Consider the following 13,909-nt stretch of genomic DNA (forward strand, 5'->3'; position numbering starts at 1 on the left):
TATAATAAGAAAGCTTTACTCATTTCTAGTCAATTGTGAAGAAAGAAACAAGGAGAGAGTGCATAACATTGATAAGCATCATTTAATTTGTCAACTACCATTTGGCTAACATAAGCTTGTTGCAATTGCCAAGAAGTTATATTTCCTCTTCAAAAATATATAAATGTTGATGCATTTGTCACTGTAACTACAAACTTTTCTTTACTAAAAAAAAAAAGTTTTCAGAGCTTGTAGATAAGTTTAGTTCTGGTTAAATTTCTGGAATGGTGTGACAACATAACATGCTTATGTAGCTACCAAAAGTTATCAACTTATTGCTGCCAAAATATTTTTAGAATTTTCTCTTTAATAATTAGTTTTCTGTCCCTGTGGGTACACTGTTTAATTAGTAAAAGAACAAGAATCAAATTATCTTATAGTTGTCATACAGATAAATACTTCTTTAATATATGTCATCTACATAATATCTTGGCCTGATTTGTATAACAGCTCCTTTAAAAAAAAAAGTGACTTATGTGATATTACAATCTTGGGACCACTTGCTCCCAGGAGATCCTTAGTGGATCTGGGAACTTTGAACCAGTAATATAAAAATCATGTCAGTACAACTTTTTAATTTTTTTCTTTCGTTTATTCTTTTTGTAAAGTATTTAGTTCGATTTTGTTGCATACTCCAATCTTCTCATCCTTTGAAATACCTGCATTGGCATTAAATGATTGTGTAGTCCACAACATTTTGTATGAAGAATACAATATGGACAACAATGTGTTAAACAATAAGAGGTCACCTAGAGAAGTATAAAGCAAAGCGTAGAGAATTAAGATGATTCAGATGAAATTCAGTTTTTAAAATTTTCTCCTCAGCATCACTCTTTGCTTTAAGAAAAAAATTCATTTAGTGAATTATGTAGATTTTATAAAAGAGCACAGTATTTTGCTTTCACAAAATGAAAATTAAAGTTGCTGAAAAGAAATATCATTCATTAAGTTTAATAAATTTGATTGTAATTTGAGAATAGCTGCCATCTTCACTGTTGCTGCAATAAGTTTACTAAAAAAAAAATAAAGTTTGCAGAACTTTGTGGTGTTATTATTTACATCATAGCAAAATGCAAGAAAAAAATGTAATGAATAGTGTTTATATCTCTACTGAAATTTATTTTTTTTTAGCTGTTCACATAGAACAGGGAGGATGACAGATGCCAGTTTAAGAACAACATCCACAAGGCATTGATTGTTAATGTGATTTACTATATTATATTACATTTTGCCCAGAATACAGATAGAAATAAAGATAGAAAGAATACAGCTTTAATGAAAATGAATTTTCAAATTTTAGTTAACAGTAGATTTATTAGCTGTCTTTAGTGCTCCAAATTATGTAATTTAAGAACTACAGCTAATTATCCTCATCCAGACATTAAATGGAATCTAAAGACTGATTGTGGTAGTCCTATACTAACCGTTATTCACATGAGGCTGTATATTACACCAAAGTAATATACAGCTTATATTTTTAACAATTATCTGTTGTTACTGTGTAGGCCATGAAACTTATTTTAATAAGCTTATCTTTTTGTCTCAATATGCATAACTTTACACTTTTGCTGCAGGGAATTGACAACCATTATCCTTTGTCTACAGCAACTCCCCAAAACTGTATTCAACCTTACATCATTAGCATGCAAATTAAATAGCAGTGATGGCTAAAATATAGAACCCTGCAGTTACTTCTTTTTCATTCTTACATAACATCTTTTTGCTATGTATCAAATGCTCACATCACTAGCTTCTCCAATTTATCTGTGCAGCATCCTGTCAGATATCTTTGCAAAATCCATCTGAAATCCTAATTGGGCAGCTAATGCTTTTAACAGTTGTTGGGTGATATTAAAATGACAGGCTCCAAAATTTTTGGAAGATTAATCAATCAAAACTCCTAATTGAGATTAAGAGGTTTTTTTTTTGTGTGTGTGTGAGAGAGAGCAAATTAATAGATCATGTGTTCGACCATAAACAACACTATCCTGAATATCATAATAAATTTAGTTTAATCCTTTATCCAAGTGTAAGCAAACAAAGTTTGTGTCTGAAATATCTTCAGGACTGAGGCAGCTTGTGGTAAAGGTGGACTAAGCTCTCATTACTTGTCTTAATATCTCCCATAATGCAAAGCACATTTCCTTGTGGACATGTATAATGCTATGCATTAAGGGAAGGGCCACACCCAGAGGTGGTGATACTAAGGTGGAAGTAATGGAGTAGTCATATTTACCTATACAAGTTGCCAAAAGGTGTCTCACCTTATTATTAAATTACTCTGGATTTAGAGAAAGATGCTTAGACTACAATAAATTTAGTTTAATCCTTTATCCAAGTGTAAGCAAACAAAGTTTGCGCCTGAAGTTACCCTGAATATCGCATGCCCTTATTTAGTTATTTGCTGTAACATTCAGAATCTTTTCCTTGAGAATGTCTGAGTAACAAAACAGGTTATTAAGTATATATTCTGTACCAATTATGTTGTGAAAAATCCACTGAATCCTCATAGTAATTATCATATTAGATTCTTACTATAGTAAACCATCCACTATACTACTATTTCTGTATTCCTCACAAGTTTGCCATATTTATACAAAAACATTTACAAAAGATGGAAATTATAGCAATCAACCTGTACACAGCTTTAGGTCAAAATGAGTAGTTGTAGTTCACAGTATTTTTATTATTTTTTAAAAAAATTAAAATCTCTATAGTACACTATAACCAGAGGTAAACCAAATCTTTAATAAACAAATAATTTACTAACTTAAATTAATTATTTACAGCAATTTAACATTACACAATCAGTGAAGACAAACTAAAATGACCTGGATATCAAGAACAAGCATGTGCGTGACAGCGGTGCTCTTTGTGATGATTCCTGTTGTTAATACTGATGTGCCAAAATCTATTTAAAATCTTACCATCCATTCTGTTGCAGTTAACCAGGTTTTGTAGAACTTGTGCTGATTCGAGAAACAGTCTCTCCAGTTTAAACTGGGATTTGTAAAGGCTAGTGTCACCCTCCACACATGTGGCTGTCCTTGTTATCCAGGTCGTTTTAGTTTGTCTTTACTCATTGTGTAGTATTAAATTGCTTCTGATAATGCTAACTATCTAGTCAAATGTAAATAATTAATTTAAGCTAATAAATTATTTGTTTACATGTTAGCGTGTACGTACTTTTGTTCTAGAAACTGACATGAATCAGTATTTTCTTCAGATTTTGTCACTGATTACTCAATGTTTGGTTGTTGTTTTCAAGAAATAAATATTGAATTGAATACAATTATGTAATAAGAGTTAACTTGGATTAAAAATTAGATGTAAACACTGTTTTAAAAAAATGTGGTTGGTTTGTGTTGAATGATTGAAAATCACAGCAGTCACTTCTAAACCTAGTACCATAGTGAGTTACGGACTGCTCTTGTTACAAGCATCATTTGTGCCAAAATTTGATAAGCTGTATTTACAAAATTTATACAGTTCTATGCTGAACTGATTCTTTCATTAACTGGAAATAATGTATGAAATTTAGTGCTTTGAAAATATACTGAAAAAAAAAATGTTCCTCTCTTTCCCCAAAAAATAATTTCTCCCATCTTCAGATCACATTTTCACAGCAATTTCAGTCCAGATGGACTGAATATAAAGGGGAATGGTTATAATGAGGGAAAATTACATACTATCCACCACATGTGCCTGTTCACCAAATTTGGAATAGAATTGGTTTACATTACTTATTCCTCTGGAAATTTATCCAGAGGAATATGATTGGATTAACACGAAATGTATATGTGAAAAGGGGTCACTTCTCCCTTGGATAACTTTTCAGGTTATTACATTGTTTGAATTTTGACTCAATTTTGGATATAGTTATCTCTGACAATGAATGAAGGGTAGAGACAGTTTTCTGTTCAGACATTCTGTAGGTTATATCAAAGGTTTTTGGCCAAATTTGAAATATAGTTGTTACTTGAAGTCTGTTTTGGCCAGATCATTCACTCACTTCATTTAAAAAAAAAAAAAAGATTTCAAAAGAAAGTAAAGCAGCTACTTGGCTGACATTGTGTAAATAAATTGTTAAGAATATAAGTGCTGTCTTGAGATTTGTGCAGCAACAACAAACCCACTTTAAGAAATAACAGTGAAGTAGCTACTTAAATTGCAGTTCTTGCTTTTTGGGATTTAAAGCTATAGCTGGAATGATTTTCTTCTCTTTATCTTCCTACTCCTGTGGAGCTTTTAAGAAACTAAACAAATTGTTACGTGACACCTCCCAAGGAGAACAAAGACTCATTGAAAGAGGGCACCCACATCACCACTAGAATTTCCACAGAGAATCGCAAACATCCATGCCCACGGTGGAATTCAAACCTGCAGCCTTTTGGCTGCAGAGTGGATATGCTAACCACTCGGTACAAATTTGACATCACAAAGGAGTGATCGTAATCCTCCACTAAATCATCATAGTAGTCACTTCTAAAATATGAATTTTTAAAATTACATGAGAGCATAAAATTAATATAACAGAGAAATGAACATATTTGTCGCTGTTTAGTAAATCATTTCCAGAAGGCAATCTAAAGCAATTTTATGGTAACGCATATTGTTGGCCGAGTGGTTAGCGTATCTGCTCTCCAGCCAAAAGGCTGCGGGTTCGAATGTTTGTGATTGTCTGTGGAAATACTAGTCATAGTGGGGGAGACAGAGTTGTAGAACAGACACCCTCCCTCGATGAGTCTTTGGACTCCCTGGAGGAGTCACGTAATAATAATATATAAATCCATTTAAAAGTTGAATATGCCACAAAGATAGATACGGTTGCATAATTAATTCAATTCTCTTTGATTATGCATGCATCCTCATTACTGAAACTAGTTATATGTGGGGGTTGCTTTCTCAAGAATTGACACGTATATCAAAATACGCAAAATGGGCAGCCTATAATGGAATATTAGAGGTTGCATTCTGAAATGATCTATCAAAACAAGAAAGCGCACCTTTTTTTCATACATGCATAAGAATAGCAAATAAAATAGTTCTTTATTTTCAATATTAATGCATCTCAATCACCAGGAGGTAAAGAGAGCCATGGCACTGTCTATTAGCTTAAAAGTCTAACACATCACCTTTGTTTGAAGGTTTTATTTGCTCATGAAATGAGCAAACAAAGGTTTGACACATGAAGTAACTTCACAACTAGGATACACATATATCAAGATGGATGACTTTGCATAAGATTACTCAAAGATGCTGCCTTTTGAACATGTACGAGGGTGGTCTGAAAAGTTCTTTGTCTCGACCATAGATGGTAACACTATTGGCACAAATTTTTTTTTTTTCTAAGTTCGTACATCTGTTATAAGCATCCGTGTGAAATTGCAAGTCATTTTATCAAGTAGCGTGTTTTATACAGCTATTTGAAGCAAAAGTGTTGTCTGTATCCCTTGAAATGGATAAAATTGAGTATTGTGTGGTTATGAAATTCTTTGAAAAAGAAGGTTTAATGGCAAAAGAAATTAATTTGAAGTTCATAAAAGTTTATGGGCACTCTTCATTTATAACAATTAAGAAATGGGCTGCCAAGTTTAAACGTTGCTACCATCCATGAAAAAGATCCGCATGAAGGATGTCAAAAAAGTGTAACAACACCAGAAATCACTGATCAAGTGCACGATATGGTATTGGATGACTGGTGAGTGAAATTGCTGAGACTATAGGGGCATTTCAAAAGAATGTGTAGGATATATTTTGCATGAAGAATTGCAAATGAAAAAGCTTCGTGCATGATGGGTGCCATGCTTGCTCACAGCAGATCAAAAACACACTCACATGAAAATCTCTGAACAGTGCTTGGAGCGTTTTAACAAGAATAAAACTGATTTTGTGCATCGATTTATTACTATGGATGAGACTTGGATTCACACCAGAATCCAAACAGTGGACAGAAGCCGGTTGTTCAGTGCCAAAGAAGACAAAATTGGTTCCATCAGCAGCAAAAGTCATAGCATTGGTGTTTTGCGATGCTAAAGGCATTTTGTTTATTAATTATCTTGAAAAGGATAAAACAATAACCGGGAAATATTATTCCGATCTTTTAACCAGACTAGACGAAAAAATTCATGAGAAAAGACCCAGTTTACAGAAGAAAAAATCATCTTTCATCAGGACAATGCACCTGCACACAAAGGTATTTTGGCAATGGGAAAATTAAGAGACCTACACTATGAATTGTTGGAACATCCACCCTAATCCCCCAATTTGGCTCCCTTTGAGTTCTATCTCTTCCCAAAACTAAAACTCTTCCTTGCTGATCACTTTTCTTGAATGGGGTAATGGTGCTGGAAGAAATGTATTAGTCTGAAGAGAGATTATGTTGAAAAATAAAAATAAATTTGAAATTATAAATTCGTTTTTTTTTTCATTATTAGGCCAAGAACTTTTCAGACCACCCTCATACACTATGAGAAAAGTCACAACTTAGACTAACCTTTATTCAGGTTATTCTTTTCTCAAAAATGATAGAGCGAAATCAAATAAAAATATGATATGCCATCGAATTCAGCTCCCATTGATAACACATTAGTCAAATGTGAATAACTTGAAAAATTTTATCTAGGTAAGGTGAAAATCCCAAAATATATTTCAGTAATGTTATAAACAGGATATATATTGATTTATGTGATTAAAAAAAAAACAACTGATCTTTTCTGTAGTTAAATCATTTTTGAAATTAAGTTAATCACAAAAAGTTTTATAATATAATGTTTCATGGTATAAACACCAAAAGAGGAAAAAAATGTACCAAATAAATAAATAAAAATTGATAGTTCGTTGGTTTTCTACCCAGCATCACAGATTGCAATTATAGCTGTCACTGCACTAAGTAATTGTTGAAAACATTCAAACTGTATTAACACAGAACTAATGTCCTTATCCAGCTCTCTATGGGCCAGATAACCATAAAGTTAACTTAGAGAAGTTAGGCTATCAGATTTTTTTGGTAAATTAATGCAGCCATACTTATTGATATTGAGAGACTATTTTATATATGGGCTCTAGCCATCTGTTTAAAAATATGAGTAAGTGTTTTGAGGATGACAAACTGTTGGGAAGAGTGGTGGTGGTGTGATTGTTTATTATGTAAATACCTTGCATCAGTGAGTTTTCTGCAAATAGAGAAGGATGAGGAAGCTGTTTCAGTAGTGCACCTTGAAAGGAGAGACAACGGTTACTTTCTTTTTCTATGGTGTTGGCTGTTAAGATGTGCTAAAAATGCATCTAATGTGTCTGAATTATGAGAGCAAACACATCAACATAGCATAGCCAAACTATTGGTTTAAGTGTGGCTGTGCACAGTACCTGATTTTCAAATCAAAGAAGTTGGAGGGTGGGGGACATTGCATCCCCATTCAGCTGTTTGTATCTTTTTCCTTTCCATGGGACTGCAATGGATTCCCTCAATTATTACAATTCCATTCAGAATTTTAATGAATTTGAATATTCCTGTAGGATACATGGCATTATACTTTGAAGTGTATGGAAAATGCTATTTGCTTAATGAACCAAACTCTCCTGTTCAGTGAGATATATATATGCAAATATTAAAAAAGGCATAAATAATACACTTGTATGGTAGTGTTAATAAGTAGAGCCCAATCATTGGTGTATAATTTTTTTATTAGTTATAAACAAGTTCATTGCATCTGTTAACCTTATCTTAAACACCCTCTTATTTAAATATGCAATATCTTATACAAATTATTAATACTTTTTCTGTTTACTATTACAAATTAATAAAATTCAATAAAATATATTTTGACTCTGCATGAACAGTTCATGTTTGACTTACTGACATAGACTGCATCATTCATGCATTAAAAAAGTTTACAGATTGAATAATAAAGCCTGTTTAATACCACTCCCGTCTCCCCTCCCAATTTCAAGTCAGATTGTGATGTCATGTAGTTGCGAATATAATTTTCATGTAGATGTCAATGTCTCATTTAAAAATTAATGACAGTTTTATGAATTTAAGAATTTTTTTAAAAATATTTTTGTATGTTAACTACTCATATTTTGGATTTTTTTTTTTGTTATCACTACATTCAATTTACTCTCACAATCACACACCAAACTGAAGAAAAGAAATCTTTAATTACTGATATATATAGTAAAAAAATAAAATTAATGAATATAAGATAAGGCAAATCTCAAGGGGCAGTTATTAATATAAGGTTCAAATATTTTTTTTATAAACTAAGAAATAGGTTAATGCATTAACGACAGCCTAAGAACTGATTATGAAATATGCTAAAATGCAAATAATGATATTCAATAAAATTATACAAACAAAAAAAAAGGAGATATGTTTTATATATAAAAAATAAATCTTTTTCATTTCGGAAATTTCACAGCTGAGCATGCTGTCACATAAGTTTATTCTAACACGTTTTAATTTTATATGCATTGAAACGCCTGTTCACATATGGTTAACATTCATATATATACATAACTCAGGGACTAGAATGTAAGTATACCAAATTTGAATAACTATTTGCAACCCAATCCAAAAAAAGTTCTAATATTAAATTTATAAAAGTTAAGGCAACATGGTTTTAGTTTATAGACTAAGTAACAATATTTACCATTCACTGCCCAGCTTTGTTTTGAGATTGCTCATTCACATTATATTTACAAATTTGATGTACAGTACTTGGAAATTGGTTCTTGCCTGATTTTTTCTAAGCTGATTATAAAATACAATCTGCAGATCATTCAAATAGGAATGGAGTAGATTTACTGTATCTCAGAATCCTTAACACTTTACCAATGGACCTATCGTATCAATCTGCTGCACAGTTTTTCTTGTCTTCTCACCTTTTCTCCAGAGTGAAATTTCCTAATTATATAAAATTGATAAATAACAATTTTTATAAAAATATTTTGGAGACTACATTCCAAAATGAAATGCAAATGAAATTGTTTAACATTATTATAAACTATCATTATGGGGGAAAAAGATTTCTGGGGAGCATTTAGCATATCTTATGGAAATTATAGCTATTGGCTAAGAAGGTGTGATGTAAAGAGTGAGTTCAGCAGTGAGAGCATTGTTTTTGGAAGGGGAGACAGGTCATTAACTTCCATTGTAAAGTGGATTTTTGGATGTTGGTTATTTAAATGCACTAAGAATGTATCTGGCCGATGTAGCCAAATAACAAGCACATCATCAAGATAGCATACTCAAAGCCTTGGTTTGAGAGTGGCTGTATTGATAGCTAGTTTTTCTAAGTGTTCTATGTAAACGTTGGCTATGGGGAAGACAATTGCTGTCAAATCTAATTGTATATTTTCCCTTTCCATGTAAAATAACCTGCATGTACTGTGAATTTAAATAGTTCAAATATATCAGGGGGAAAGTGTGACTTTTGTAAATTAAGTGTTTCAATTAACAGTCCATTTGTGAATAGTGAGGTGACATCAAAACTCACGATTATGTCACCAACTTTTTAGGGTATGGTTTTCTAAAATACTTTTTAGGTGGGCAGAATTTTTAACAAAGGATGGAGAATTGTTTGTGAGCATGGCTAATAGCTTAGCTAAATATCTAGCCAGTTTGTATGTGGGACTGTTTATACTATCCATAATAGGACATAAAGGTGAACCTTGTTTGGAAATTTTTGGTGCTCCATATATCCTGGGTGTTTTAACGTGAAAGGGCTTAAGTTTGTTAACTGTTTCTTTAGGCCAGGAAGTGACTTCTTTTCAATAAATTTCGCATCTTATTCTTTTGCGCGTTGGTGGGATCCCGATCTATAATTTGGTATGTTGACTGATCTTGTAGAAGTGTGTGCATTTTGCTTTCATATTATGTTGAATTCATCACCACAATTGCGCTCCTGTTGTCTGCTTTGGTTATGACAATGCAGTTATTATTGTGTAGCTCTTTTAGAGCAATGATTTCCTTATGTGAGATTAGTTTTGGGAGGATTAGGATGTTGACCACCACATCTCTAGTTTTTTTGATCAACTGCCTTATTTCTAACCCAACTCTCAGATCCATAACTTTAAACTAGTTTGAACATTGTCTTGTATACTAGTTTAAGGTTTTTGGCAAATTTCTCTATTATTCCATATAAAACTGTGCCTAAATAACACCGAAATATTTTACTTGTTCTATAGAATCTCCAATCAGAATGCAGCTGAAATTTTCTATGCTCCTGCCTATTTTCATAGTTTTGGTCTTTTTATTGCTGATTTTTGCCAAATTTGTTAGAGCTGTTATTCGGCTTAGTTAGTGAATCCTGGAGACTTGCACTAGATGTGTTTAGGAGTACATCATCTGCATAAAGAAAGAGCTAAGTTTGAGATCTCCAATTCCAATATCCTAATTCCATTTTGTTTCATAATGTGATCCAATAAATGATGAATAAGAGTGGAGATAATGTGCATCCTTGTCTTACCCCTGATTTTACATCAGACCATCTTCTTGTATTTCTTTCAATTGTAACTGCTGAATGACAACTTAAATATTGACTATATATTGCTCTGTATAATGTTCTATTCACTCTATATATATTTCTTTCAATTGTAACTGCTGAATGACAACTTAAATATTGACTATATATTGCTCTGTATAATGTTCTATTCACTCTATATAATTGTAGTGTTCTGAAAAGCTTTTTTTTGGGCACCTTGTTATATGCCTTTTCCAGATCCTACAAAACTTAAGCACAGATCCTTGTCATATTCCCACAATTTCTCAACTATTTGTCTTCAAGTGAAAATCTCTATTTGGCCTGAATCTATCTTGTTGTTCTCCAAGTTTCTCTTCCACAATCTTTCTCAACCTCTTTTCAAGTATGCTTGCATAAATCTTACCTGGAACACTCAATAAAGAAATTCCTCTATAATTTAATTTTATTCTCTTTTTTTATAGATGGGTACTATGAGAGCTCCACTCCAATCATTGGGAATTCAACCTTCTGACCAGGCCCTCTGAATTATGCAGTGTAGCCACTGCAAAATTTTTATACCTCCTCTTTACATTCCTCTTGAAACTTTTCTAGTATGGTTCTGTCACTGCTCAGTTTATTTAACAGTCATTCAAAGTAATTACTCTTTCCTCCATTTCTTAGCTTCTTCAATAGCCTCCAGAACATTTTGCCATCTCCTGATATTTATTTTTTATACCAAAGTCTTCCTATACCTTTGTTTTTCTAGGTATTCTTTTAGAGCATCTTCTTCTTTTCAAGGACTGCTTCTTTAACTTCTTGTGTCCATCATGGTGTTCTTATTTTTCTGTCAATGCAGACAACTTCACTACATACCCTCTCCCTATCTGAATCAATGTCTTCTTCAGAGTTTGCCAATGAGACTCCAAGGTTTGGTACTTGTTTTTAAACTGCTTCAAATTTTCTTCAATAATGTTTGTATAGTCGAGTCCACAGTTTACCTGTAAAAGCTGTGATATCCATTTTTCTCCTGCTTAGTACTAAGTGTACTTCCAATTTTGAATCCTCTGTAGTCTTGTATCCTGAACAAGCATGATATCACTATCAACAGTGATGTAGTCAATAAGGCTTTTCTTATTTATTGTATCTTCTCTCCTTGTGAACTTCTTTATGTTGAAACATGGTGTTAGTAATGAATAGTATATGTCCTTAACAGAAGTCCAGTGAATACTTACCATTATTATTAGCTCTGTCCTTTTCTCCAAAACATTTCTATATGCTTAGTGAGATGCATTTCCTATTCTGCTGTTTAGATCTCCAACAAGGACCATTTTTTTCATTTTCTTTATTTCAGCTGCCTGTTCTAATACTTATTTTTAAAAAATTCTTCAATTTGTTCCTTAGAAGAAGAAGAACCTTCTGTGGGACCACAGGCACAAATAAGTTTCATTTACATTCCTCTTGAAAATTTTCTAGTATGGTTCTGTCACTGCTCAATTCATTTAACAGTCTTTCAAAGTAATTACTCTTACAGTGCTCTTTCCCCCCATTTTGAAGTTTGCCCACATAACTCTACTTGAAGCTCTCTTCCAATCAAGAATTTTCATGTTTGGTGTTGAATACTATCACTACTCCTTCCTTTCTTTGATCATTATTGCCTGAAAATAACATGTTATCGTTATTATTTAGTAAGATCTGACCTGTTTTTGTCTTTTTGTATAAATAATGCCAACTGTGTTCACATGATACTTTTCTAATTCTTCTACAAGTTGAGTTGGAGCTTGTTCCAGTAGCTGACTTTTCACTGTTCACCCTGGCTCCCTGACGAAAACAGCAGGGACTTTGTTTAAGCGGGCGACTCTCCAGCCAGCATGAAATCTCATGCTGGCTGGGGTGTCGCCCAGTTAAACAAAGTCCCTGCTGTTTTCATCAGGATGAACAGTGAAAAGTCAACTACTGGAATAAGCTCCAACTCAACATCAGAAGAACTGAAGATAAGAACCATCAATGGAAAAGAAATTGAACTTGCAGAAGAACTGGAAAGTACCAAGTCGACACAATTGGCATTACTGACCATGCTCTACATATTCATTTGTGGTTTAAGCCAACAGAGAGTACAATTTGATCAGCTAAATCCCAAATTGGCAGTCCATCCTTGTTCAGTACGCAGTAGATACCTACTACCCAGATGCACCACGTGATGGTTCTCAGCATTACTGATGTGGAGGTCTCCTGCCAGTTATTTGGCTTTAAACCTTAAGCCCCCCCGTGGATATTCATTTTAGATTGAGTAGCTTCATGGTTTGTATTTATCACAATTTTAACACACTTCAAGATGTGGAAATTCATGACATCAAACATCTTATCAACCGACTCTTCGCTTCTGCCTGTCTTGCTGTGACTTAATTTTGCCTTTAAACTTTTGGTATGCACACACACTGGTTTCCATAAATTAAGGAACACAGAAAAATCACTATAACTCAAAAACTGTATGATCAATTTTTATGCAATTTTGTGAAAAGCAGTATATGAGATGTGAAAGAAATACCCACAAAAATCGTAAATAAATAGCTTAATTCAGTAACAAATGGGTACGTGAAGATGATGGTAAAAGACAAAAGGTCAAAGTCAAAAAGTATCTCAATAAGGAATGCGGTCTCCCTCACAACAATCACAATACAGCATTCGACAAAATGTTTCATACTGTTTATAATGGTGTCCAGGAATTTGATAATAAAATCCATTGCTCCTGCAAAAGCTCTCCTTAGTTCTTCAAGGTTTGGGGAATGAGAGTAGTTGAGAACAGCAACACATATATCTGGAGCACCCAAGACATGTTTAATAGGATTAAGGTAATGAAATCTGGCTGACCAGTCCATAAGTACGATAGTCTCTTCTTGAAAATATGTGAGCCTTGCTCAATGAGTGACGAGCATCTTCCACTGTCTTCCCTATCACACCCACATTTGGATGAACATAGCAGTCCAAGACCTCATCTCTATAAGTTGCAGCATTCATGGTTTTCCTCTAGAAAGCACATATAGGACATGATAATACGTCTCTGGTTCTCTCCAGTTCAGAGCATGCCTGGTATCACTTTTGTAGAACAAATTGGATGTCTGCAAACAATACTCCATTGGTTTTGAATCCAGCTGACACAGAATATGACCCATTTCAAACATTGTTCCTGTAGCGTGAGGATAGGGAAACGAGACTACCAGTTGCCTAGCATACAGATCACCTTCGTGAAGCCTTCTGCACACAGATATCAATGTTCCTGCAGCAATGTGAGATCAGATCATAGATGATTCAAGGTAGCATGCTTATTGTAGCAAACTGGCAATCAGAGATATTGGTCACTGTGACCTTAGCCTGTGGCCTTCCTTCACTGCATCTCTGGGATATGT

General features: G+C 33.4%; 1 protein-coding gene across 6 annotated transcripts in view; it reads right to left on the reverse strand.

The window, feature by feature from the left end:
- The window catches only part of LOC150101153 (vacuolar protein sorting-associated protein 26B-like), a 133,206-nt gene that overhangs the window by 6,043 nt on the left and 113,254 nt on the right, over positions 1-13,909 (reverse strand). For 4 of the 6 annotated variants that reach the window (XM_090401099.1, XM_090401100.1, XM_090401098.1 and 1 more), the window contains one exon: positions 7,708-8,947. In XM_090401099.1, the coding sequence (XP_090257225.1) occupies positions 8,864-8,947 (84 nt within the window). In that variant the 3' untranslated portion in view covers positions 7,708-8,863. Of the gene's footprint in view, positions 1-7,707; positions 8,948-13,909 lie in introns of those variants that run through there. The other 2 variants (XR_016549116.1, XR_016549117.1) reach the window with 1 other exon arrangement.

This window comes from Typopeltis vanoorti, chromosome 12 (genome assembly GCF_054136105.1).
Source record: "Typopeltis vanoorti isolate ZY-2024b chromosome 12, IOZ_Tvanoo_1.0, whole genome shotgun sequence".
Taxonomy (NCBI): domain Eukaryota; kingdom Metazoa; phylum Arthropoda; class Arachnida; order Uropygi; family Thelyphonidae; genus Typopeltis; species Typopeltis vanoorti.